The sequence below is a fragment of the Delphinus delphis genome, chromosome 4 (genome assembly GCF_949987515.2).
Source record: "Delphinus delphis chromosome 4, mDelDel1.2, whole genome shotgun sequence".
NCBI classification, from domain to species: Eukaryota; Metazoa; Chordata; class Mammalia; order Artiodactyla; family Delphinidae; genus Delphinus; species Delphinus delphis.
The window spans coordinates 110,988,797-111,016,612 of NC_082686.1; the positions used below are offsets into that span (position 1 = coordinate 110,988,797).

General features: G+C 36.7%; 1 protein-coding gene across 3 annotated transcripts in view; it reads right to left on the reverse strand.

The window, feature by feature from the left end:
• Positions 1-2,128: 2,128 nt before the first annotated feature.
• TOPBP1 (DNA topoisomerase II binding protein 1) overlaps positions 2,129-27,816 on the reverse strand; it is a 77,552-nt gene continuing 51,864 nt past the window's right edge. For 2 of the 3 annotated variants that reach the window (XM_060011285.1, XM_060011284.1), the window contains exons 16-28: positions 27,688-27,797; positions 24,995-25,118; positions 24,256-24,402; positions 24,036-24,138; positions 22,254-22,446; positions 20,628-20,848; positions 19,663-19,829; positions 19,313-19,424; positions 17,277-17,440; positions 16,607-16,744; positions 13,767-13,856; positions 13,468-13,629; positions 2,129-2,965 (exon numbers count right to left, since the gene is read on the reverse strand). In XM_060011285.1, the coding sequence (XP_059867268.1) occupies positions 2,822-2,965; positions 13,468-13,629; positions 13,767-13,856; positions 16,607-16,744; positions 17,277-17,440; positions 19,313-19,424; positions 19,663-19,829; positions 20,628-20,848; positions 22,254-22,446; positions 24,036-24,138; positions 24,256-24,402; positions 24,995-25,118; positions 27,688-27,797 (1,875 nt within the window). In that variant the 3' untranslated portion in view covers positions 2,129-2,821. Of the gene's footprint in view, positions 2,966-13,467; positions 13,630-13,766; positions 13,857-16,606; positions 16,745-17,276; positions 17,441-19,312; positions 19,425-19,662; positions 19,830-20,627; positions 20,849-22,253; positions 22,447-24,035; positions 24,139-24,255; positions 24,403-24,994; positions 25,119-27,687; positions 27,798-27,816 lie in introns of those variants that run through there. The other variant, XM_060011286.1, reaches the window with a different exon arrangement.

The window sequence follows — 27,816 nt, forward strand, 5'->3', positions numbered from 1 at the left end:
GGTTTTTGGGTTTTATGGGCTAATTTCATAGGCTAATGAGTGGGAGGAATATTCTTGCTATTTCAGTGAAACATGGGTATTTCCCAGGTATTCAGCCACTGCCCACTTATCTGGTCCACGTAAGGGGGAGTGATTTTTAGTATTACAACAGGGGTCCCCAACGCCCGGGCCACACAGCAGGAGGTGAGCGGCGGGTGAGCCAGCAAAGCTTCATCTGCCGCTCCCCTTTGTTCCCATTACCGCCTGAACCATCCCCCACCCCACCACCCCCCATCCGTAGAAAAATTGTCTTCCTCGAAACTGGTCCCTGGTGGCAAAAAGATTGGGGACCACTGTATTACAATATAGGTATAATGAGCTAAAGGTCAATGACCAGACTATTCTTGAAGCCTCCTTGGTTTCAGCCAGTTCCAGCTCCTTTTTATTGAATCCCAACAGCTGTGCCCCTCCTTCATTTTCTAGCTGTTCTGTCCTTCCCTTTCCTTCCTGTCTTTTAACAGGTTTGGACTAGAGCAGTGGTTTGTCTTTTTTGGGTGGGAAGCCACGGATGTGAACTCTAAAACTCTGAGCTCTACCCTACGAAAGTGTGCTTATGCCATTCCTGAGCATTATGGCGCAGTTTGTGAACCTCTGCATGGTAATATTGTTATTAGTCTGCTGGGGCTGCCAAAAGAGAATACCACAGAGTGGGTGGCTTGAACAACAAACTTCTCACAATTCTGGAGGCTAAAATTCTAAGGCTGAGGTGCTGCCATGGGTGGCTTCTGGTAAGGCATCTCTTCCTAATTTGCAGACAGCTGCCTCTGTGTCCCCACATGGTCTTGTCTTTCCTCTCTTTCCTCTGTGCCCATGAACTCCTGGTCTCTCCTCATAAGGCCACCAGTCCTACCAAAGTAGGGCCCCATTCATAGGACCTCATTTAGCCTTAATTACCCCCTCAATGGCCCAATTTCCAAGTACAGTTATGTATGGGGTTAAGTTTCAATTTACGAAATTTTCTTTTGGGGGTTGAGGAAGAAAGACACGATTCAGCCCATAATATAAATACTGAGTATAACTGAGTGCTGTGTCTGCATTGAGGGCCCTGCTTCTGTAAGCTGTCTCAGAGAGCACGTGCTCTAAGTGGTTTGCTCCTGAAGCCCACGCACTACCTTACAGCTAAGGTGTCTTATTTGTTGAATTAATGGTGATGAGATCAGACCAATGAACATGAAAAATTCATGGAGGAATATAAGATGCTAATTTAAGCGGCACAGATTAAAATACTGTAGTAATACTAAGGAGAAAATAAGAATAATCAAGGAAAGATTTTTGTTTTTTTTTCCTTTTTAAATGAGATACCTACCTATGCTTGGAATTATTTGCATGCTAAGAAGAACTTGCTGGCATTAGGACATTTACAGTGTAAGAGCCAAAGCCTGAGTTGAAATGATTTATGCTGGGTGTAGACCGATCTGGAGCCTTAAAATTGTAAACTGTGTGTTGAAGGCCTGAACTGAAAAAATAGTTCATAATCTTGGCAGAAAAGAAAATGGTACATTAGTTAATTTTTCCTGGGATAGAGAAATGGAATAACATTTGTTGTTTTGTCAACAGTGTGCTCATCAAGATTTGTAGAGTAACTATTTCAAAGAATTTTTAAGTAGTGAAATTCAGGGAGAAACTTACTGCAAACTGCCAATGAAAGGACCCAACTAACACAAACTGGCTCTAATAAAACCAGGCCCATGTGTTTTTTTGCTTGGGGGAGGGACAGGAGTACAGTTTATATAACAGTGCTACCTGTTTGGCAGTGTAGGAATTCGCATTGTGAAGGGCAAGGATAACCCCTACTCCATTTAGAGGAAAACCTGATGAAAACTTCAGGGGTTTGATGTCCAGGTTGAGGACTTTAATCCATCACCATTTGAATTTGGCTTTAAAAGAATTATTAGGAATTGAACAGTTTACATCAAAATTACAAACAAAATGAGGTAGCTTTATAATTAGAGAATTGTGGTCATGCATGTAGTACCTGGTGTTTAGGTTTAGATTATTTAATAGAGGCTACTGCAATTTTGTAGTTCCTTTTTTTTCAACCCACTAGACCAATATTCTATATAAACAACATCAGAAACATGACTAGATTCACTTTTTAATGTGTTTTACAAATCTTTTATTGCTTCAACAAGAAAATGGATACCAGAAAGCTTTTCTTTTTAAAAACTTATTTGAACTACTTTGAGTCACTACTTTTATTCTTTATTGTCCTTATTTTCGAAGTTTTGGCGTCCAAACTTGGAAAACCTCATGGAGATTTGTATAAACATGCATATACATATATACACACACATTAAGTTTAAAGCCTCAGTTCCTCATTAAACCTTGCGCTCAGGCTCCTGTTAAAAAGAGGTAAAATGGTGAGAAGCTAAAAATCATGGAAAAGAATAAATCCCAATTGATAATTTCCTTGTTGTTATGAATTAAAAGACATTTTAAGGCAAAATCTATCACCTTGCTAAAACGTCTACTAAGCTACAGACTCAGATATTTACAAGAAAATAAATAAACAAAAAGCCCTTTACACATGTCAATATGGTTTAATGACAAGCTAGCTGAGGAGTTGCACTTTGTTATTTTAGGTAACTTTCCATTCAGGAACAGTTAATATTTCAATGATTAAAATTTCAGGTGTTAAAAACTAACTTCAAGCAGGGTCATTGTTACACTGAAGCTGAATTCTTCAAGTTCTTGTCTTTAAATTACTATACAAATCCATCACAGTTACATTCAAGCTATTAATTTAAAACACATTTAATGTTTGGTAACTGAGTAAATACAATTACTGTACTCTAGGTCGTTTGATTTTATTTTTCTCTGTAGGAGCTTTCCTCTTTTGTGAGAATCCAGGCCCAGGTTCCTTATTATTCTGAAGAAATGAAATAGCTTCTGGTAGACAGTAATTTTCTACTTGAGGAGGAGATTCCTATAAAAGGGGGTAAAAAACCCAACATTGTTCATTTTTTTCAGATTTCAAACTGTTAATTAGGTAATAGATTCCTTTACTCTGCTTTATGACCAAAAAACTTAAACATTTGTCTTTCAAGGTAGCTATTTAGCACCTGTCACCATTAGTGACAGATCCTGTGTAACAAAATTTCACCTTTATCAGAAAAATGAGTTTATAGCTCAGGCAGAGTGGGGCTAGCTCAGATCTTAATGGTTTCATCTGTAAAATATGGATTAAGTACAGAATATGGAAAATATGGTAAAATACAGTTAATAGCTATCATTTAACTGTGAGATATTATGTTTAGTGTAAATTTTTGAAAATCTTTGAATGGAATGGGATGAATTCCCCTTTTCATTTTTTATGGCTTTTAGTCTGAGGAGAAGCCCCTGTCTGTGTCATGTTGACTGGCTAAAACTTTAACAGAAAACTTTGAAGAACCAGAGGACAGAATGGCAACCACAGCACTAGAAAATGAGGTGGGAAATTCCAGAAAGTTTGGGAGGAGCTCCAAACTCTGTGTTATAAACACTGACCAAATCCTTGCTTGACCCCTAAATCATGTATGTGCAGAGACTCAAGGTAAGGCTCAAAGAACCCAACTAATATTTGAGCTGCCACTCACTGCGGAGGGTCAGCCAAGTAAACTGCCTGCTAAACAAATAAAATGGTCCTCTTCAGAAGAACATGACAGGATCTAGTCTCTACAACTGATTTGTAATTTCTAGGATACATCCATAATTACTATACACGTGAAGAAGCAGAACATGAACTATTCTCAAGAAAAACAAATCACCCCCCAAAATGGAAATACTTAAGCATCAACTTAAGAAAAAAATATACATATACTGAAAATTACAAAATGCCCATGAAAGAAATCAGACAATCTAAATAATTAGAGATAAGCTGTCCTCAGTGACTAAAAGGCTTAACATAGTAAAGATGTCAAACACTCAAACTGATCTGTAGGTTTAATGTAATTCCTATCAAAATCATAGAAAGGTATTTTTATAGACAAACAGACTTATTTAAAAATTTACATATAAAGACACAGTCAAAAAGAAGTACAGGCCCTAGAATAGCAACAACAATTTTGAAAAAGAGGAATAAAGAGGAAGGAATCACGACCTAATATTAGGACTGATTATGTATACAGTAATTAAGAGTCTTGCAGAGGGAAAGACACATAGATTGATGGAACAGAACAGAGAATGCAGAAATAGACCCACACAAAATGCACATCTGAATACTGACCAAGGTGCAAGTGCAACTAAATGGAGTATAGTTCTTTTAACAAATGGTGCTGGAGCAACTGGACATGCTGAGGCAGAAAACCCCTCAACCAACCTCCTAACAATTTTGACCTAAACCTTACACCTCTACGTATTATCAGACATAAAAAGTAAAAACTATAAAACCTTTTTTAAAACTTGTTTTGCAAAAATTCCTGTTAAGAGGATAAAGGTAGGGGATCCCTGGTGGTCCAGTGGTTAGGACTCAGTGCTTCCACTACCGGGGGCACGGGTTCAATCCCTGGTTGAGGAACTAAGATCCTGCTAGCTGTGTGGCTAAGCCAAAAAAAAAGAGGATAAAGGTAAATGGATGAATACATAAGCCACAGACTGGAAGAAAATATGTGCAAATACATATCCAACAAAAGACTAGTATCTATTATAAACAACTCTCAAGCGTAAAAAAAAACAATTCAATTACAAAGTGGACAAAAGACATGAAGAGACATTTCAAGGAAGAGGATATGAACATGGCAAATAAGCACACAAAAAGATGGTCACTTTGATTAGCCATTAGGAAAATGCAAGTTAAAATCACAAGAGAGATCATACACCAAATGAAATGGCTAAATAAAAAATGACAACTAAATGCAGATGAGGATACAAAGAAACTGGATCACTCATACATTGATGGTGAGAATGTAAAATATGCCCACTTTGTAAAAACACTCTTGAGAATTTATCCCAGTGCAATGAAATCTTATTTTCACATATGAAACTGTACATAAACGGAAACAACCCAGATGTCCTTCCATAGGTTAATGATTAACTGTGGTACATCTGTACTACGCAGCAATAAAAGGTAATAAAAGTATTCATTGTTGCATAAGAATGCAACAATCTGGATGAAACTCAAAGGAATTTTACTGAGTGAAAAAAGCCAATTGCCAAAGTTTACACACTATTATTAATTCCATTTATTTAAGTTTTAAAAAATGAGGGATTCTTGGGCTTCCCTGGTGGCGTAGTGGTTAAGAGTCCACCTGCTGATGCGGGGGACATGGATTTGTGCCCCGGTCTGGGAAGATCCCACATGCCGCAGAGTGGCTAGGCCCGTGAGCCATGGCCACTGAGCCTGCGCGTCTGGAGCCTGTGCTCCGCAACGGGAGAGGCCACAACAGTGAGAGGCCTGTGTGCTGCAAAAAAAAAAAAAAAAAAAAGAGGGATTCTTGTAGTGATAGAACTGTTCTGTATCTTGACTGTGGTGACAGATACATGAACTTACACATGATAAAACTGCAGAAATCTAAATACACAAATATACATGAATAGAAGTAAAACTGGGGAAATCTGAATAAGCTTGGATTGTATAAAGCCAATATCCTGGTTGTAAGGATATCCTTGTTTTTGCAAGATGCTACCCACTAGTGTAACCTGGAGAAAGTGTATATGGAATCTCTCTGTATTATTTCTTACTACTGCATGTAAATCTACAATTATTTCCAAATAAAAAGTTTAATTAAAAAAAAAGTAACAGAACATCTTGCTCATGACCCAGATGTTGGAAATAGTAGACAATTGCAACATAGCTATTATAACTGTTCTTAATGATATAAAGGAAAATATGCTTGAAATGAGTGAACAGACGAAATCTCAGCACAAAAACAGAAACCACAGAAAAGAACCAAAGCGATTTTAGATATAAACAAGTAATACTTAAAAAAAAAATTTTATTTATTTTTGGCTGTGTTGGGTCTTCACTGCTGCACGCAGGCTTTCTCTAGTTGTGGCAAATGGGAGCTACTCTTCGTTTTGGTGCGTGGGCTTCTCATTGCAGTGGCTTTCTTGTTATGGAGCATGGGCTCCAGGCACGCAGGCTTCAGTAGTTGCATCATGTGGGCTCAGTAGTTGTGGCATACAGGCCCTAGAGCACACGGGCTTCAGTAGTTGTGGCGCACAGGCTCAGCAGTTGTGGCGTGCGGGCTCTAGAGCACAGGCTCAGTTGCTCCGTGGCATGTGGGATCTTCCCAGACCAGGAATTGAACCCACGTTCCCTGCATTCGCAGGCAGATTCTTAACCACAGAGCCACCAGGGAAGTCCAAAAATATAAGACTTAAATCAAAGTCTCACTGGATAGGATTAAGAGCAGATGAAAATAACAGGAAAAAATCAGTGAAGTTGGAGATAGATACACAGGAATTGGGCAATCAGAAGAGCACAGAGAAAAATAATTGCAAATAAGTGAATACAGGCTTAGGGGCCTGTGGGACAATATCAAAAGAGTAACATGAGTAACTGAATTCCCAGACAGAAAAGAATGAAGCAGAAAAATAGCAGAATGAAGAAATAATGCCCCAAATTTCCCAAACTTGGTGAGAGACATAAGTTTAAAGAAGCTTTGTGAATACCAATCAGGATTCATACAAAGAAACCATACCTGGAAATATAAATGGTTGAAAATCAAAGATGAAGAGAAAATCCTGAGAACAGCCAGGAGAAAAATGACACATTGCATAAAGGAGAACAATTCAAATTACCATTAACTTCTTATCAGAAACAATGGAGGCCTTAGGACTTCCTCAGTGGTCCAGTGGTAAAGAGACCACCTTCTAATTCAGGGGACACAGTTTCGATCTCTGGTCGGCGAACTAAGATCCCACATGCCCTGGGGCAACTAAGCCTGTGCGCCTCAACGAGAGAGCCCGCATTCCACAAAACTACAGAGCCCAGGCGCTCTGGAGCCCACGTGACCCAACTAGAGAGAGAAAAAAACCCACACACTACAACAAAAGAGAAGCCTGTGTGCCACAATGAAGAGCCCATGCCACAAAGATCCTGCATGCCTCAACAAAGATCCCAAGTGCTGCAATTAAGACCCAACACAGCCAAAAAACATTATTTATTTTAAAAAATAAATATTTTGTTAAAAAGTAAAAAGAAAAAGAAACAATGGAGGCCAGGAGAGAATGAAGTCTTTATTGAAGTACCAGAAGAAGAAAAAAAACTCAACCCCAAATTCTATATCCTGCCAAGAATCTTCAAGAATAAAGGTAAAATAGACATTTTCAAAAAAAAGAGAAAAAAAGAAAACTAGCATTGGTCCCCATCATATTTGTACTACAAACTAAAGAAAGTTCTTCAGGCTGAAGGAAAATGATACCAGATGGAAACTTAGATATTCAGAAAAAAATAACACTCAAAATGGTATACATTAGGGTAAATATAAACGACTTTTTCCCTTTTGATTTCCTTAAAATACATTGGATTGTTTAAAGCAAAACTTACTTAAAGTATAACACCGTACTTGTGGGGCTAAAACAGATAGATGGGCCAGACATTAAATATTTTAGTAGTTGCAAATTTCTGTTGCGACTACTCAACTCTGCAGCTGTAGTGCAAAAGCAGCCAAAGAGAATATGCAAATGTAAGAACGTGGCTGGGTTTCAATAAAACTTTATTAATAAAACAGGCAGTGGGCTGGATTTGGCCTGTGGGCTATAGTTTACTGGCCCTTGGTTTGAAGAACAGGGGAAGCAAAGGAATCTATATGGTTCAAGATTTCTGCATTTTATGCAGTGGCACAATATTAACTCTAGGAAGATTATGAAAAATTAAGGAAGTATATTGTAATCTGTAGAGCAAAACACCCCCGCCCCTCTAAAAAAAAGCAGAGAAGTTTTTGCTTTAAAAAGACAATGGAGGGTCTTCCCTGGTGGCGCAGTGGCTGAAAATCTGCCTGCCAATGCAGGGGACATGGGTTTGAGCCCTGGGCAGGGAAGATCCCACGTGCTGTGGAGCAACTAAGCCCATGCGCCACAACTACTGAGCCTGTCCTCTAGAGCCTGTGAGCCACAACTACTGAGCCCGCGTGCTGCAACTACTGAAGCCTGTGCACCTCGAGCCCATGCTCCGCAGCAAGAGAAGCCACAGCAATGAGAAGGCCACGCACTGCGATGAAGAGTAGCTCTTGCTCTCCACAACTAGAGAAAGCCCACGTGCAGCAACGAAGACCCAACACAGCCAAAAAAAATAAAAATAAAAATAAAAAGAGACAATGGAGGGGATTTCCCTGGTGGTCCAGTGGTTAAGACTCCACATTCCCAATGCAGGGGGCCTGGGTTTGATCCCTGGTTAGGGAACTAGATCCCATGTGCAGCAACTAAAGATCCTGCAAGCTGCAACAAAAATCCCACACATGGCAACAAAGATCCCCCATGCCACAACACAGCCAAATAAATAATAAATAAATATTAAAAAAAAAGACAATGGATGAAATGGAATTCTAAAAAATATTAAATACCAAAAAAAGCAAGAAAAGAAGAACTGACGAACAAAGAACTGAAGAGACAAACCAAAAACAAATGGCAAAAAAAAAAAAACAAACAGTATCAGTAATTACGGACTAAACATTCCAGATAATAAAAAGCAAGGCCCAACTATGTCCTGTTTACAAAAAAGCCGTTTTAAATATAAAGACACAAATAATTTAAAAATTAAAAAAAGATAAATTAAATACCTGGGAAAAAAATTAACCAAGGAGGTAAAGCATCTGTAAACTGAAAACTGTAAGACACTGATGAAAGAAACTGAAAAAGATACAAATAAATGAAAAGATAAGCTGTGCTCATGGACTGGAAGAATATTGTTAAAATATCCTTACTACCCAAAGCAGTCTGCAGATTCAATGCAATCCCTATCAAAATTCCAATGGCATTTTTCAGAGAAACAGAACAAACAAACCTAAAATTTGTATGGAACCACAAAATATCTCAAATACCAAAAGCAATGTTAAGAACAACAAAGTTGGAAGCATCATGCTCCCTGATTTCAAACTATATTACAAAGCTACAGTAATCAAAATAATACGGTATTGGCACAAAAACAGATCAATGGAACAGACTAGAGAGCCCAGAAGTAAACATATGCATACATGATCAATTAATTTACGACAAAGGTGCCAAGAATATACAATAGGGAAAAGACAGTCTTTTCGATAAATAGTGTTGGGAAAACGGAACCCCCACATGCAGAAGAATGAAACTCGACCACTATCTTATATCATACACAAAAATAAACCCAAAATGGATTAAAGACTTGAACATAAGACCTGAAACCATAAAACTCCTAGAAAAAAACAGGCAGCAAGCTCCTTGACACTGGTTTTGGTGATGATTTTTTGGATTTGACACCAAAAGCAAAGTAACAAAAGCAAAAATTAACAAGTGAAACTATATCAAACCAAAAAACTTCTGCACAGTGAAGGAAACCATCAACAAAATGAAAAGCCAACTTATCAAATAGGAGAAAGTATTTGCAAATTATATATCTGAAAAGGGTTAATATCCAAAATATATACAGAACTCATACAACTCAACAGCAAAAAAAAAAAAAAAAAAAAAAAAAACTGATTAAAAAATGGGCAGAGGATCTGAATAGACATTTTCCCAAAGAAGACATACAGATGGCCAACAGGTACATGAAATGGTGCTCAACACCACTAATCAACAGAGAAATGCAAATCAAAACAACAATGAGATACCACCTCACACCCATTAGGATAATTAACATAAAAAAGACAAGAGATAACACATGTTGGCAAGGATGCAGAGAAAATGGAAACTTTGTGCACCATTGGTGGGAATATAAATGGTGCAGCCACTCTGGAAAACAGTATGGAGGTTCCACAAAAAATTAAATGCAGAACTACTATATGGTCCAACAGTTCCACTTCTGGGTATTTATCTAAAGGAAACAAAAACATTAACTCGAAGATATCTAACAGCCAAGACATGACTGTCCAGCAATGAATGAATGGATAAAGAAAACTGGTATGTACACGTATACACACACACACACACACACACACACACACAAAATGGAATATGATTCAGCCATTAAAGAGGAAATCCTGCCAATTGTGGCAAAATGGATGGACCTTGAGGGCATTATGCTAAGCAAAAAAAGTCAGAAAGAGAAATACAAATACTGTATGATGTCTTGTTAAGTGGAATCTAAAAAAAACAAAACCCTCAAAACTCAATAGATACAACAGAGAACAGACTGGTGGTTGCTTGACAGAGGCAGGGGGGTGAGGGGTGGGCAAAATGGATAAAGGTGGTCAAGAGGTACAAATTTGTTATAAAATAAATAAGCTGTGGGAATATAATACACAGCATAATGGTTATAGTTAATAATACTGTACGGTATATTTGAAAGTTGTTGAGACTCAATTTTGGAAGTTCTTATCACAAGATTAAAGAAAATTGTAATTATGTGTGGTGATGGATGTTAACTAGACTTACTGCGTAGATCATTTCGTAAAATATACATATACTGAATCATTCATTATTTTGTACACCTGAAACTAATGTTATATGCCAATTGTATCTCAATTCAAAAAAAAAAAAAAAAAAAAAGGTGGCCAGACTCATCATTTAGGCAGATCAGAAGACTCCTCTTTGGATAAAAATGAAACAATTCAAGAAGCACATAAAGTTATGAATCTAGGAGAGGTGTCCAATAACTAGTTCATCCACACCATCTCACCCAGCTCAAAATGGACAAGACCCAACTATGCTCAGTACTTCTAAGCAGCTTTTTACCCCGTTTTTTTTTTAAGTGATATTTAAAAAAATTAATTATTTATTTTTACGTTTGGCTGTGTTGGGTCTTCATTGCTGTGTGCAGGCTTTCTCTAGTTGCGGCAAGTGGGGGCTACTCTTCATTGCGGTGCGCGGGCTTCTCATTGCAGTGGCTTCTCTTGTTGAGGAGCATGGGTTCTAGGCTCGCAGGCTTCAGTAGTTGTGGCACACTGGCTTAGTTGTTCTGCAGCATGTGGGATCTTCCTGGACCAGGGCTCGAACCTGTGTCCCCTGCACTGGCAGGCTGGTTCTTGACCACTGTGCCACCAGGGAAGTCCCTACCCCCTATTCTTAATCATGGACAGAAAACCAAGAATTACTAGATATCTGATAAATTCCTCTAACATGGAAGATAAAAACCCAGATAAAGGGAAAAACACAGCTTGGCGGAAGTAGAAACTATGCAGAGATAAGAAAACTTAAAAAAAATACATCAATAAATCCTCTGAGAGCTCACAGAAGGTATTAATCAATGAAACAAGAAAACATTAAAACAATAAAATATAAATTCAAAAAATGAAAACAGGTCTAAAACATGATAGCAAAATGAAGTTGATAGAATATTGAACTGCAAGAATCTCTCAAAAAGATAAAAATAAGTGAAAAATAATAAAATCTAATATACAAATAGCATAAGTACAGAAGGAGAGAACAGAAAGTAGGAAAAAAACCCCTCATCATTGAAATAATTCAAGATTTCCCAGAACTCAAAGATAGAAGTTACCAGACCAGAAAGGGCCCAAGTGCCCAGCATAATATAAACAGATCCTCATGAGAGTGTATCATTTTGAAATTTCATGAAACTGGGGCAAAAAGAACTTCCTAAGTAGATTACAGTTACATATAAAGAATTAAGAATCAGATGGCTTTAGACTGCTCAATGGCAATACTAGAAGCAAGGAGACAAACAATCAAAAGTCTAAGAGAAAGCAGTTTCCAACCTAGAATTTGATGCCCAGCCAAACTATCAGTCTAGTAGGAATGAGAATAGAAAAAAGAATTTCCACACATAGAAAGTCTCAATTTACCTTCCATGTGTTCCCTCTCAAGAAGTTACGAGAAGAGACCTCCATCACAATGAGACAGCAGATCAGGATGACATGCAATTCAGAAAGAGGAGATTCAACAGAAAAGAGACAAATGGTGGTGAATGGAGCTCCTGGGACGATGGCAGTGTACAGAAGTAGACAGAGGGTGACAAAGATCCCTGCAGTCACCACACCTAGTTTCTAAGCTGAAGTCAGAACACTGGGGTGAGCCTATCTCAGAGTCCTATCTGTGCTTGGCTTATCTTGGCCATGAACTTGACATGAAGCTGCTGCTCTCCCCTCCTTAGCCTGCTGCTTCACACTATAGAAGTGTTCTGTTTTGACTTACTCCAGAGAGCTAGAGATAGGCAATAATAAGCTCAGATGCAGAAATACAGAGCAGCTCACTCCCCCAATGTGTTTCTCCAGACATCTAGTATTTGACACACATTACAACCCTGAGAAAGGCAGGAACAACCGGGAAGGAGCAACAGGGAGTTCCTATGGGACTAGCAATCTTCTATTTCTTATCCTCGGCACCTGAATGACATTTTGCTATTCTTTAACCAGAACATATTTTCTATACACTCTTTTTTATGTAAAAAGAAAAAAATACCCCCAAATTATAGCACATGTACAAGTTTAACACAGCACAAGTTTAAGCAATTAATCTATGTTGGGTCCCATCTTAGATGGCAGCTGTATCCCTGAAACGATCAGAAATTTCTGGAGGGATGAGGTATGGGAAGTTCTCTACATTCCCCCAATCCCTGCCCTTTTCCCAGTGGGTAATATTTTAAAACCTCATGTCTCAACAAATAGAGATTTTTAAAAAGTTATTTAGATGTTCAAGGAGAGCTAGTACTGGTTTACTAAGTCCTAATCAATACACCCCACTGCTTTATGACAGAGGCTTTGCATGCATGTTTCAGGCACTCCTATTAAAAGCTGACCAACTTCCAAAAACAAGCAGCAACAACCACAAAGCAGGTTAGTTTTGGCTTCCCCCTACTTCTACACTAATCTGTTTGAAATCCTTTGTTGTAAGACATTTACAATCATGTGTCATATCTTGCTGATTCCTGATGGCATTTTAGGCACTCCAGTGTCAAGATTTTTCTTTGCCCATTCAAACAACCCAACATAGGCCAATTCTGAACAGGAGTATAGTGAGCCCTCCATGTAGTGTTTCATTTCCCTTACTGTCTAACACAGGTATTTACAGTGTATCGAAACAAAAGGTCAAGAAAATTTAAAAAGGACCCTTGGGTAAATGTTTCTCCTTGGACTCGCGCAATCAATTTCTGCTTTCTTTATATTCCAACATTTTAGAGGGCACTTTTAGAGGTACCCAGATTTTTATACCCATTTCATATTTAACTTCTAGGCTAAATGTTTACATAGGTTTTCATTATTTTAAAAAATAGACTGAAACTGAAAGGGGTTGAATGGGGGAGACTAACAAGAGATTAACAGTCTATGAATAACAAGCCGAGGGTTTTGTTGTGCAGTTATGTCTCTATGCATATAAGCACATTTCTGGTGGTGAGGAGGTCAAGGACAGGATCTTACAAACCTGCATAAGAAAATCAGCAATGTATTCCGTTTTCAAGCAGTACACATTCTGGGCAGCAGCTTCTGCTATATTAACTCCCAAGTCATCTGGTTTTAGTTTATTAAAGTCAGAAAAGAGATGTGTAGCTTCTTTAAATAAAGATACAGAATGACCAGGTAGCACCTAAGGAAAAAACAAAAAGCATCACAATCTATCAGTGTTTCAAAGTAGTTCAACTGTATAATCTACACATAAAGGATTACCATTTCACAAAGCACAGAAAATCAAGAATTGATCACAGCAACCTTGTCAATACAAACCTTTGCTCCTCCTGACTGAAGAAGGCGTTTGAATCCTGCTTCTCGGGACTGATCGACATGTAAAATAACCTTCCACCCACTAAATGCCCCCTACAAATAAAAAAATAATCAGTGTTGAAATTATTTGGAAAAATAAATGACAAAATAATATAAAAAATACATTATTTTCTCTGTCAATGAATAACCTTATAACCTTTACTTCTGATGAACACACTGATAACTATCTTGGTCAGAATACTCTGAAACACATAGCCATGGTGTCTGGCACACAGCAGCCCATCAATAAATAATTGAAGAATGAAGGAAAATGTTTTAATGATTTGGTAACATTAAAACAAAGCAACGTGACATTTGTTTAGTCTTTTCTACTATTTTTTTCTTAAAACTAATCAAAGGTAGAGCCTAAAGCACAGCTTCTTAGATGAGATGAAGCCTCCAGTTAATATTTCTCTTGAAAATATTTACAAATTTGAAACATAAAATATTTAAGTACAGAATTAGCAATTAACAGAAGCCTGTGGAATTACTTTAAAAGAAAGGGAATCAAGGCTAACAGGGACTTGGAGACAGCAGAGAACTCAGAATATAACACAAAAGATGATATAACTCAGGTTCTTAACCTTTTTGTGAGCCATGGACCCATTTGGAAGTCTAGTAAAACCTATGGATCTGTTCTCTAAATAACTTAAAAAAAATAACAGCTTATATTGAGATGTAATTTCCACACCATATGAATGTTTTTTAAATGTCCAAAATAAAATACAAAGTATTACAAAAGAAACCATTTTATTGAAAAGTATCAAAATGTTTCAAAATCTGTGACAAAATAATAGACGTGCTTCTATATTAAACCCATCATAGGGTTGAAAATACGGTTCAGTCAAAAATGCATTAAGGGACTTCCCTGGTGATCCAGTGGTAAAGAGTCTGTCTTCAAATGAAGGGGATGCACGTTCGATCCCTGGTCAGGTCCCAGGGATCCCACATGCCGTGGGGCAACTAAGCCTGTGTGCCACAACTACTGAGCTTGCATGCCTCAACGAGAGAGCCTGCGTGCTGCAAACTACAGAGTCAACATGCTCTGGAACTCACGCGCCACAACTAGGAGCCCATGCACCCTGCGTGCCACAAATAGAGAGAAGCCCGCACGCCAATGAAGAGCCCATGCACTGCAATGAAAGATCCCATGTGCCTCAATGAAGATCTCATGTGCCACAACTAAGATCCAACACAGCCAAAAAAAAAAAAAAAAGCATTTAAATACACCTAACCTACTGAAGATCATAGCTTACCAGCCCAGCCTATCTTAAATATGCTCATAACACTTATATTAGTCTGTGGTTGGGCAAAATCATCTAACACAAAGCCAATTTTATAATAAAGTGGTTGAACATCTCATGTAATTTATTGAATGCTATACTGAAAGTGAAAAACAGAATGGTTTTAAGTATATCGGTTGTTTACCCCCATGATCACGTGGCTCACTGGGAGCTGTGGCTGCTGCCTCTGCCCAGTATCACCAGAGAATACTGTACTGCATAATGCTAGCCTGAGAAAAGACCAACATTCAAAATTCAAACTATGGTTTTTACTGAATGTGTATCACTTTTGTACCATCATAAAGTCGAACCATCGCAAGTTGGGGAGGTCTGTATGTACTATTTTAAAGTTGTGACAAACATAAACAGTATTTCAAGTTGCAATCATAATACAAGCAAAAATATCTGATTCCTGTGGGGCAAAATCATAGTACTGTTCATAGTGTTGCGATTTGTTGCCTAGACTTACAATGAAGGAAATGTTAACTTTCAATTAGAGGTTAGTAAAAATAAGGATGTATTTCTTCCCCCATCCAAAGTGTATAGCCTTCCTGGATCCCAATCTTCATTGTAGCACTATTTACAATAGCCAGGACATGGAAGCAAGCTAAATGTCCACCAACAGAGGAATGAATAAAGAAGATGTGGTACATATATATGATGGAATATTACTCAGCCATATAAAGGAACAAAATTGGGTCATTTGTAGAGACGTGGATGGACCTAGAGGCTGTCACAGAGTGAAATAAGTCAGAAAGAGAAAAACAAATACTGTATATTAACGCATATATGTGGAATCTAGAAAAATGGTATAGATGAACTTATTTGCAAAGCAGAGAGACACAGATGTGGAGAATAAACGTATGGATACCAGTGGGGGGAAGGGAGGGGGTGGGATGGATTGGGAGACTGGGATTGACATATATACAGTACTATGTATAAAATAGATAACTAATGAGAACAGAATGTATAGCACAGGGACCTCTTAGTGCTCTGTGGTGACCTAAATGGGAAGGAAATACAAGGAAGAGGGGATATATGTATACATGTGGCTGATTCACTTTGCTGTACAGCAGAAACTAACACAACATTGTAAAGTAACTATACTCCAATAAAAGACAAAACAAAACAAAACAAAAACAAAGTGTATATAGCCTTCCTGAATTTGATCTATAAAACTCCTTTGGGAGAGTCTGTGGACCCCAAGTTGAGAAGCCCTGAAGCTGGATGCTAGAAAGACTCTTTGGAAGAAATACAGTATGGGTCACATTTTACACATATAAATGATTTTTAAGAGAGCTATCAACATTATATATATCTTACTGCTGATCATAATTAGAAGAATTAGGAATCAACACTAAGCTCAATTTAGAATGTCCAAATTAAGTATATCAATCAAGTGATAAAAGACAAATAGAATTATTCTTATTTTGTCAAGCACATTCTCTGAAAAAAAAAATCTGGACTAGTCATGACATCGAATGCCATTTATACTACCTACATAATTATATACGTTAATACCTCAATAATGCCTGATTCTTGTCTTTGCTGGATTTTCTTCCTCCATCTCATCGCTGCAAGTGCTAGTTTTCGTTGCTGTACACTGATTCCAGTCAAAACATCAAGTATGGAACTACTTCCCCATTCATAGTCTTCTTCCTAGAGAATTAGTCCAACAAACTTTTGAGTTCATAGAATATGTCCTCAAAGAATCCACAATTTAATAAGAGTTACAAGCTATACATTCCATTCCTCTAAATACAGAGGATACTAAGTAAGCATCAGTTTATGAGCATGGAGGAAATGTAGATTAATTTGGCTTCGTATGAAAGTCAAGTATATCTGGCTTTTAATTAGAAATCAGAAGAATATTGCATACATTTCTAAGAAACTATATCTTAGCAATTGGTAATAGATTATTGGGCTTCACCTACTGTAAGATGAACTTCACAGAAGGACATGGTCTCAAAAGAGGTATGTATTAACAGCTTGATTACCTGTCTACACAGGTGAGATCCCTGAATGATCTTGATTGAAAACGTCAAAAAGTACACGATAGATATTACTGCAATGGTCAGTTAGGAACCAAAATATTTCAAATAATTAGCTTAATATTTTATGTGCTGGAATCAGTTATTAAGACCTTTACTTTTAAAGAAAAACAACCCTTCACATGAATTTGCATACACACCAGCATGAAGCGCCCAGCAGTCCTGCAAGCTTCAAGGTAGGAGCGATGGAGCACCCACTTCCCAGCTGCCACTGAAGCTAAATACTTCTCGTTTCGAAGTGGATGTCCCACAACAATGTGTGTACAGTTGGGATCAAAGCACTGCTTCTCAATCACTAATCCACCTTGATTAGAAAAAATATAGGTACTTTATTGATTCTTAAATTTTCCTGAGGGAAAATGTACCTCAACTATGCAGAGGAATTATTTATAAACAAAATGTACCAATAAACAAACCCCCTAACATACTTTACATATATTTTTTAATAAAATAATGTTTATTATGAAAATTTAAACTCCAACAGTAGATAAAACAGTAAAATGAACCCCCATACACTGGCTACCATACACTGGCTAAGATTATCAAAATTTCACCATCCTTACTTCAAACTACCTCGTTTTTTGCTTAACCATTTTAAAGCAAATACCAGATATCATTTTAATTTATCCCTATGTATTCAGTATGCATCTCTAAAATACATGGAAATTTTCTCATACAGCTACAATGCCACTATTAGATCTAATATAATTAACAAAAATTCTTTGCTCTCTCAATACTAAATCCTTGTTCAAAGGGGGAAACTATTTCTTCTGCTTTTAGTGGAAATAAGGTCAGTAGACCCACACAGAAGCTTGGGAGGAAAACACTAGGTAAATAGAGATGAAGAAGGTGGGAGCTGAACCCTTTTTCAGATATGTATTATGAAGTCTGACTTTGAGGACAGAAGAAGGCATAAGTAAATGTAAGCTTATGTAAAGCATGGCTTTTGATTACACTTTAGAGGTTAGGCAGAGTATCAAGAACTTTCTAAGATTTCAACAAAACAATGGAACTCCACTCATGCTTTACAGATGACTCTAATAATAGCAACAAGACTTTTTGAGCACTTACTATATACATGCCAGGGACTGTTGAAAGTTGAAAGTATTAACTCATTTAATCCTCACAACTCTATGAACGCACTATTGTTATGTGCAATTTGCACATGAGGACACAGGTACAGAGTAACTCACCCAGAATCACAGTGACAAAAGAATAGGTAAAAATTCCATTCCTAATATCAATATCTAACTCTACATAACAAATTTATTCTGTGACCAACAGAATAAATAGTTCTCCACATCCTTAAAAGGATAGCACTAAATGACATTTAATCTTTTCTTGATGATTCAGGGCCACTATTAAAAACAACCATTATTTCTTAATGTTTTCTCTAGGTCAAGTTGTCATATTAAGTTCTTCCCAGTAATGTTCTTAACTCTATAGGGCTGCTTTGTTCAATACAGTAGCCACTAGCCAGATGTGGCTACTGAACACCTGAAGCACAGCCAGTCCAAGTTGAGATGTGCTGTACGTGTAAAATATATCCCAGATTTCAAAGACTTAGTAAGAAAAAAAGGTAAATTATCTCACTGATATTTTATACTAATTACACATTGAATATAATATTTTGCATATACTAGGTTAAATAAAATATATATTTAAAATTAATTTCACCTCTTTCTTTCCACTCTTTAAAATGTAGCTCCTAGAAAGTTTACCTTCCTAGTATGCTGCTTTCAGAATGGTGTCAGATGGAGAGCCTGACAACTAGTGGAATAAGAATGTCACATGAGGAGGAGCTCCTGTCTGGATGTCACTGTACCTTCAACTTCATAAAAATGTAGTTTTAATCATATTTTAAGTCTATAATTCCATTGATTTTGTCCAAGGTTTCAACAATGAACAAATGCTCAAAGCAGCATAAGATTCTTAAACCTTAATGGTTGGTTTCAATTTAAATCTTTAAATCCTATGACCCAGTGACTTTAGATTTAGATTAGAGCTTTATAAAATCAAAGTTCTACTGGTGACTCAGTGTATGGCCTGAGGCAAGTTACCCATCTTTTTAATCTCAATTTCCACAGCTTACAAATGATATCAATAATTAGCTACATTTGACTTCCAAATAAGGTTACTATATGGGACATTTTTGACCTAAGTAAAATACTTGTACCTAGTTTTTCAATCAGATGACAATAATCAATACGTTCTTGAGGATTCAGAGATGACAACTGAAATATGTACTGTTTTTTTAAGTCTTCATGAGTCTCCTCTATCGTTATAATCTGGAATGGAAGAGTTTATTTTAGAAAAAATTAACATTAAAAAGTTATCAGTCCTATGTTCTTTTATAGTGACATTTTACTTAGTCTTCTGAGTTATCAAATATAGAAATAATAATAGAGTGCAAAGAAATGCAGTTTTCAACATTCGATGAACCCTTGATATTGATATCAATAAATTCTGAATGCAGCATAAGAGCAATATCCAAAAGCCTTATCACCAAACTAAGGATAAACGAACCTTTTCTCTAGGGTGTGGAGCCACAGGTGGGTTGGCTAGGGGGAAGGCAATACTGGGGGCTTGAGGCGTAGGGATCAGGTGGCTGTCTTTTATTGGAGTTTCCAGTTCTTCAGAGATCGGGTGTTTTGGGGCTTCAGTCACACATATGTTCTCAGGATCACAGACAGCTGAGGGCAATAAAATGCTGCAGTGTGATGTTATCCAAATACGACTAAGAACAAAGTCTAGGAAATATTCTCATCTGTCTTAGCCAAGATGAAATTAAACACAAATTCTGGAATGTAAAGAGTACATGCAAAAAAAGTAACCTATTTCTAGAGCTTATAATTAAATGCAATTAGTTAGCTTTAAAAGGGCAAATGGCTTCTCTGTGGGTTTGCCTAACCCTTTCTTTAAGTACCATGCTCTCACCAGTAAAATGTAAACAAAATTTTAAAAGTGAGAGCAATTCTACACCTGAAGAAAATCAGAAGCAGAGATAAATCTATATATCTAGTATAGAGATATAATCATGTGAAAGAGAAAGGGGGGGAAAATGACCAATGATGAGAGATGGGAAGTATTTTGTTTTCAAGGTAAAGTCCAAGGAAGTTGGATAGGGAATCCAGAAAGAAACACATACAACTCCAAATGTAGGTATGTGCTGGGTGGAATTCAGAAGAAGACTTAAATGTAACTAAGATGACTGGAAGAAAAACCAAGCATTAACTACACAACGCAAAAAGGACTGGAAAAATGTACAGGGAAAAAAATGCCTAACCCTAAATTTCCAAATTTAAGAATCAAAATATATTTTTCAATTTACCCAAATCTAAGGTTTGGGTTTAAACTTAAAACATCTAGTGAGTTTTTCATTTGCATGTACAATTCAGAGAACCACAGTAACCACAGGTGCTTATCTGTTTATTGTCAAGAGGTCAACATGTACCTAATACAAACAACTAAATAGATTTCTTTCTCATTACCCTGTTCAGCAATTTCTGAATCATGTAAAGGCTCCTGGAAAGGAGAATCCTCCAATTTTTTAACATCAGCCTGAAGCTCAGAGTATTGTGTGGGACAACTAGGCCACTGCAAATTGCTGGCAAGTCTTGCTCTCTCTTCCCTGGCTGTAGGGTCATCCCAAATGATCTGTTCATTTTGGGAGGGCTCTGTGTTGACATCAGGTACTGTTTGACGAGATTGCCTAAGGAATAAAAGTCACAATTTTAGTAACGGATAGCCATAACAAAATCCCACTCATAAATTCTGTAAGTCTTGTAAATTGGTGGTTCACCTTTATATGTCCACCATCTAGCACATAGTAAGCACTTGAAAATACTTATTGAGTAAGTGAACTTCGGGAAATTTTTAATTTTTAAAATGTTTCTTCCAGAAACTTATCTGTTTTACCTAGAAAATGAAACACATATTTTGACTGAATGTCCATATATTTAAAACTTCAAAGGGGGAGTTTACTGTCAAGAAATTTTAAAAAATTCTAAATGATTACTGCTTTTAAAAAGGGATTTCTCTTAATTATATAGGCTTAGGGTAACATGGTAATGTTTAGAAACCTGGTTACTTTGCTGACCAGTCAATAGTTGTATTTTTATCACTGGAAATAGTAAGAACTATAATTACACAGGAAGTGTACTATCTACAGGCTGCCTTAAAAGCAGGTCCTTTTGGCTACTGGTAACCAAACCTCCCAGAGTCTAGGTAGAACAGCCTTACAGTGAACTACGGTGAAACATGTTTTTATGGTATAACTGTAACAATTCCACTGGAAAGTAAATAGAATTCCAATATCTTCCTTCACTGTGTATACTGAATATTTCAATTCCATATATATATGGAATCTTAGTAAAAATAATTTGCCAAAGCTGATGGTACTCCCAAAGTGTTCATTTGCCTCAAATACAAGGAAGATGGCCTTTTATTCTCAGAGCTTATTTATTTACTCTGACTTTGACACAAGATTTAGGCCCTCTAAAATGATAAAACATGATCTGGTCTATTAAACAAAAAACCATTTTTGCTCAGTACTTAGATAAAAGAAATAGCCTCATGAAATATACAGTTAATGTAGATAAATGCACAGTTAAATTAATTCAAGCTATAAGTACCATAATTCATCAATCAGAGATTTTTCTATCAAGGAAAAGATGAAGTTATTCTACTGAACTTAAGTCACATCACACTAAGATCTGTAATCACCTTCCCTAGAAGACAGATTTATAAAGAGAATACAAAACACATGTAGTTCCAATAAGAAGTAACTGCTTAAATATATATATACACATATATATATGCACTTACTGTTTAATACCAATATTATTTAATTCTAATATTAAGAACTGAGGGGACTATCCACTGAATCCATTTCAAACAAGGCAAACTGGATCTTAAAATCATTTCTTTCTCAGGGGAGGTAATAAAATGTATTACTCATGCCTCACAGGAAGCAGTTGCTTCGTATGGAATTAACCTCTGCTTCCTGTCCCCAAGTAAGAATTCTAGAACTGCCTGGAACAAGAGAAGGAAGAAGGAAAAGTTAGGAAGGAAGGGAGGAAGGAAAAGCTATTCTGCCACCAGCGACAGGTACGGACCTCAGTGCCTCTAGGACTCTACTTCGTCCGCTGCGGGCAGAGCGAGCGCTGTCAGGGGTTGAAGAGGCACTGTTACAACCACTTCTTGAAAGGGAAGTCCTCTGCCCTTGGGGTTTCACTAGTGAAGTTGCAGACATTATCTCCTGCAGCTGCTTTTGAAAGTTCTCTCTCATCTCCAAGGTCTGTGTCAGAGCTTGAAACAAACACAAATACACCAATCAAGGGAAGTTTCTCCTTTCTATCACACCCTATTCACATTAACTATTTTGTCTAGATTTGGTTGAACATAAATTTATTAACTTGACATTTATCAGATACTTACTATAGGCTATAGTAATGTACTAAGACTATGAATCCTGCAGAACATAAAGGCAACCCTTACTACGAGGACTGTAGAGGAAATAATCAGGAAGCCCTTTGCAGACACTGTGCTAAGACCCACAGTCGTCATCCTTTTGTAGAGCTCCCTGCCTGCTTCTGACCCTCTCATGTTCTGTACTACACCAAGGTACATTACAGTCATTTATGATTTTCCCCTATGGTCCTCAAAAACACAGACCACAACATACTTATCTTTGGTTTCCTTGTAGACTAAACATTGAAGTAGGTACTAAATAAAGATTTTTGGAATGAACAGAGTGGGACTAACTAAACAGGTAAATCATAGACAGGGAAAGCTATGGTAGGGTGAGAAAAATAGAAAATATTAATCCATTAAAAAGAGGACACCTATAGATATAAGGTTATTCAATGCTGTACTCTTTATAACAGCAAGAAATTAGAAATAAACTACATTCCCATCAACAAAGAACTGGCTAAATAAAGTGGGCCATTCATACTGTGAATACTATACAGTTGCCAAAAAAAGGGAAAATGACTGAAAAAGATCCTATGTACTAATAAAGACACTCCACAGGTAGAACTGCTAAATAAAAAGATCAGGATCAAAGTATAAAACAGAATATACAATAGTCAGTATTTACGCATTTTTTTAAAAGTGGGGAAGGAGAAAACTTATTTATTTATTTTTGGCTGTGTTGGGCCTTTGTTGCCGCGCACGGGCTTTCTCTAGTTGTGGCGAGCGGGGGCTACTCTTTGTTGCGGTGCACGGGGTTCTCATTGCGGTGCCTTCTCTTGTTGCGGAGCACGGGCTCTAGGTGTGCAGGCTTCAGTAGCTGTGGCACACAGGCTTAGCTGCTCTGCGGCATGTGGGATCTTCCCGGACCAGGGCTCGAACCCATGTCCCCTGCATTAGCAGGTGGATTCTTAACCACTGCACCACCAGGGAAGTCCCAGAAAACATGTTTGATTGTACGCATGAAACAGCTCTAGAAGGCTCCATAAGAAAATAACATCAGAAGGGTGGGAGAAACTTTTCACACCTCCTTCTGCACCTTTAAAACCATGTGAATTTATGTTAAAATATATTGTGCACATAATAAAACTTTTTGAAAGTCACTGAAAGGAACTGAACCAAAGGACAAATGTTTAAAAAATTACCAACTCCACCTACCTTTAATAGAATAGGGCTGTGTCACACTAACTCTGTAAAATACCTAGTTCCACACATTTCACAGGTTTCACACTAAAATCACTTAAAGCTTTGTTAACTATTACTTAATGATTGGCATGGAACCTCAATTCAGTCCTCAAATATATGCTTTACTTGTATTCAGCAACATAGAAAAAAACTTTTATTTGTCCATCTGATGCAAAGGAAGCATTCCATATTACAGATACATATTTATAAATTTTTTTTGTTTGTAATTTGAAATATTTTACCTCCTTTAGAGTCATTCCTGCCATTTCCATTTGATGTTGCTGGTTCTTTATTACTGGTAGTCATACTGTCTATATCATTTTCTTCTACAGGCAAATGATCTGGCTATTGAAGGAGAAAAATTACCATTTCTCAAACCAAGCCCAGTATAAGGTTTCATAGCAGTATATGATTGTACATTCAGCTTAAAGAGGGGGTAAATGTATCATCAATATCATCTACCTCATCATCCTTCGTTGTCAAATCAGCTGAGAGTAGTCGGTTATTACAAAGTCTGCCATCTTGCACTGCACTGATATCCAAGCTCATTTTGGGATTATAAGTATGTGGATAAAGAGATTCAGGAAGATGTTTATACTCTTGGGCACACTGCAATACAATGGTGTGCTTTAAAACAGGACTGAAAAAAAATCTTAGCAAATAAGTGATGTTAAGTAGAATAAAGACAGCCAATACATTATGTTTTAAGATGGCAAGAGTCCACAAAATTAAAGTTTTGAAAAGTAGTTGACACTTAAAAATCCCATCAAATGACAAACTGTCCTCACTTTTTAAATGTCATGTCCACTAAAGTATAAAATCTAATTCTATTTCTATGCTTTTGCCAAGGTATCTATCACATTCCAGGCAATACCCAGAAAGAAAAGGAAAGGGAAGAAGAGGAAAGAAAAGAAGCTGTATTGGCATGCTAAATTAATTCTCCTCAAATTATTATAAAATTTTCTTTCATACCATTTTTAATTAGCAAAAAGAATCAGAGACTCTGAAAGAGTACCCATTAAAGACTCGTTAAGCATTTAAGGATTAAAGATCTTAATTTTTTGATGCCAAAGATATGAAATGTGTAATTAACTAAGGTTATCGAACTTGTTTACATACAAAGTAATGGGTTTGTGCCTTGAAATACTGTTTACATGCATTTTCATTTAACAGGGAGGGGAGGGAAAAAAGTATGGCTTACTTCTAAAAGCCAGTGCTCTGAAACAATGTGTATTCCTCTCTCTTTTACAGATTTATACTCCCGATTAGTGTCATTTGGTCTCCCTTGATAAATGAAATGAGTCACTGTCTCATCAAAACTCCACCTGAAACAAGCAAACACACACAAAAATGAATACCTGAGAGAAATAACTACATTAGTTTAAGATGATCATTACTGTCTATAAACAGAATACTCTGACCTTCTCAAAACTTTCAAGAACCAGAGTAAGCAAAAAACATTAAATGACAGGCTCCACTTTCATTGTCAAATTTTATACATATATCTCTAGGTATATAAATGCAGAGACATATTTAGAAGGATATTCTTGAAAATATTACTTTCCTTTGTATACTTTTCTAAATTTTCAATTTTCTTTTATAATATCATTTTATAAAGGTGATATAACAATAAAAGTATTTTCAAGTTAATGAAATGGCAAAGCATCCAATCTGTCTTCCAGTTGTTGGCAGTCACTATTCACTGTACATTTGCTCTGTGCCCCATAACACACTGTACTTTACATAGCATTATTTCATCCATTCCTCACAACAATCCTAAAACAATGTATTATTTTACTCATTTAACAGATAAGAAAACTGAAGGGCATGGTTAAAGTAACCTGTTCAAGGATATTCAGTGAATAAGAGGTAGAGCCAGTTTTGACTTCAAAACTCACACTCTTAGCTATTACATTATGCTCCTGATTTCTTTCCATTTAATATTTTCTTGATTATTTTAGGAAAATAATCTAAAAAAGTAAAATATGTCATCCTTCAAAAGATCAAGTAAAAACCAAGGAGGAAATAAAAAGTGTAATTCTAAATGTAATCACCAAAATAAAGGGAGGCTTCTCTTTATGGATACCTAACATACTTCCCATTTCCTAATTAAGAAATATCTCTGAACGTGTTTTTTTTTTGCCACGTCGCTCGGCTTGCGGGATCTCAGTTCCCCGACCAGGGACTGAATCCTGGCCACAGCAGTGAACACCCAGAATCCTAACCACTAGACCACCAGGGAACTCCTATTTCTGAACTTTTTAAATAGCCAAGTTAAACAAATTAAGAAGGAATATTCCCTCCTAAATTATATTATAAACATTCTATTTCTCACTGTCCATGTGTCCTTAGAAATAATAGTGAAAAACCCCCTGCTAATTGAATTGCCAGTCTTTCTAATAATTGTTTCTATTTCTGCTGTGAGGTAAAACAGTAAAATGTAAATAAATTATCAAGATAATTCAAAAAAAAAAGGAATATCTTTTGCCTGAATTATCTTGGTTTACTACTATCTGACTCCACTGTGATAATACAAAAACTGTGCCTTTTAGTCCTTTAAGAACAGACCATCAATGGTTATAGACAGTAGATGGAGATAGATCAGGAGTTGGCAAATTTTTTCTTTCCTTTTTTTTTGGCTGCACTGCATAGCATGCAGGATCCTAGTTCCCCGACCAGGGATGGAACCTGTACCCCCAGTAGTGGAAGTGCAGTCTTAACCACTAGACCACCAGGGAATTCCCAGGACTGGCATTTTAAATCTTATAGAAACACAAGTCATATATGTTCCTTTTAAATCTTACATCAAGTCCACATCCAAATGGAATACTGAAGGAAGCATTCAATTTTGACAAATATGAATACTCTCATAGGGCTACTGTGAGAATGAAATGAGATAATACTTGCCTCATACTAAGCCCTCAGCAACTAGTAATATAAATATAATAGTAATTATATAACATTAGACAATTACATAATAATTATTATAGAATAATATGTCTATAAAATAGACAATACAAATAATAGTTATAATAAGTAAGAAACCTTTACCCTTCGACAATAGATGAATTAAACACTAAGGTGCTTATAACTATCACAGACCCATTTTATTTTTACATTCTCCTGATCTAATTTCTTTATCAAAAAGAAAGATAACTGAAATGACTTACCAAAGGGAAAGATAAAGCTAATCATGTTCCTCAAACTGTTTGTTACTTGTAAAACCAATCATTGTGCTATCTATGAATGGCTGAAAACAGGTGATCAAGAAAGCAAGCTCCACAGACAATGGAGGAATACAATCAATTCAGGATTGGCCGGAATAGGCAAGGGTCTCTCATTCCCTGATACTGATGCCATTTATGCTAGAGACCTGTCTCTAGTTTGGCTGTCAGGTTGAGAGTGGATCTGATAAACTATGCCTCCAGAGTAGTAAAAATGATAGAAATTCAAACATGCTCAAAAAGACACTTTTAATTCAGGAGTGCTGCAGTACTTAGTACTACTTACAGAAAGGTTCTAATTTGAAAATCACTAAGAAACATGCTTAATGTCAGACCTAAATGTATTACTAGACTATAAACTCCTTGAAGACAAGGATTTTTTTCTAGATTATACTCATTCATGGATCCCAAGTTTTTAGAATAGTGAGTGGCACAAAATAAGTTCTCATATATTTGTTAAACATGCCCTAAAAACATACTTGTAAGAGTGAATTGATATGGGAGAGAATATTTTAAAAGGATGTGCTAAATTAAAAATCAATTGGAGAGATTTTGTAGATAATATGACAAACTAGAAGTCAAAATAATGTTTTTTGTAGATGCTCACAAAAGTTTTAGGTTTCCCTATAAATTTAGGCCGTACCACCAAACAGAAAGATGAACCAACTACCTGTAGTCTGCACCTAGAGAGGCTGCAATCCCATTTAGTTCACTCTGCTTCTTACTGAGTTTTTTACTAACACATACCACTACCTTGTGAAGTGGCTTTGGAGCTTCTTCCTGCCCATGGAAAATAAAA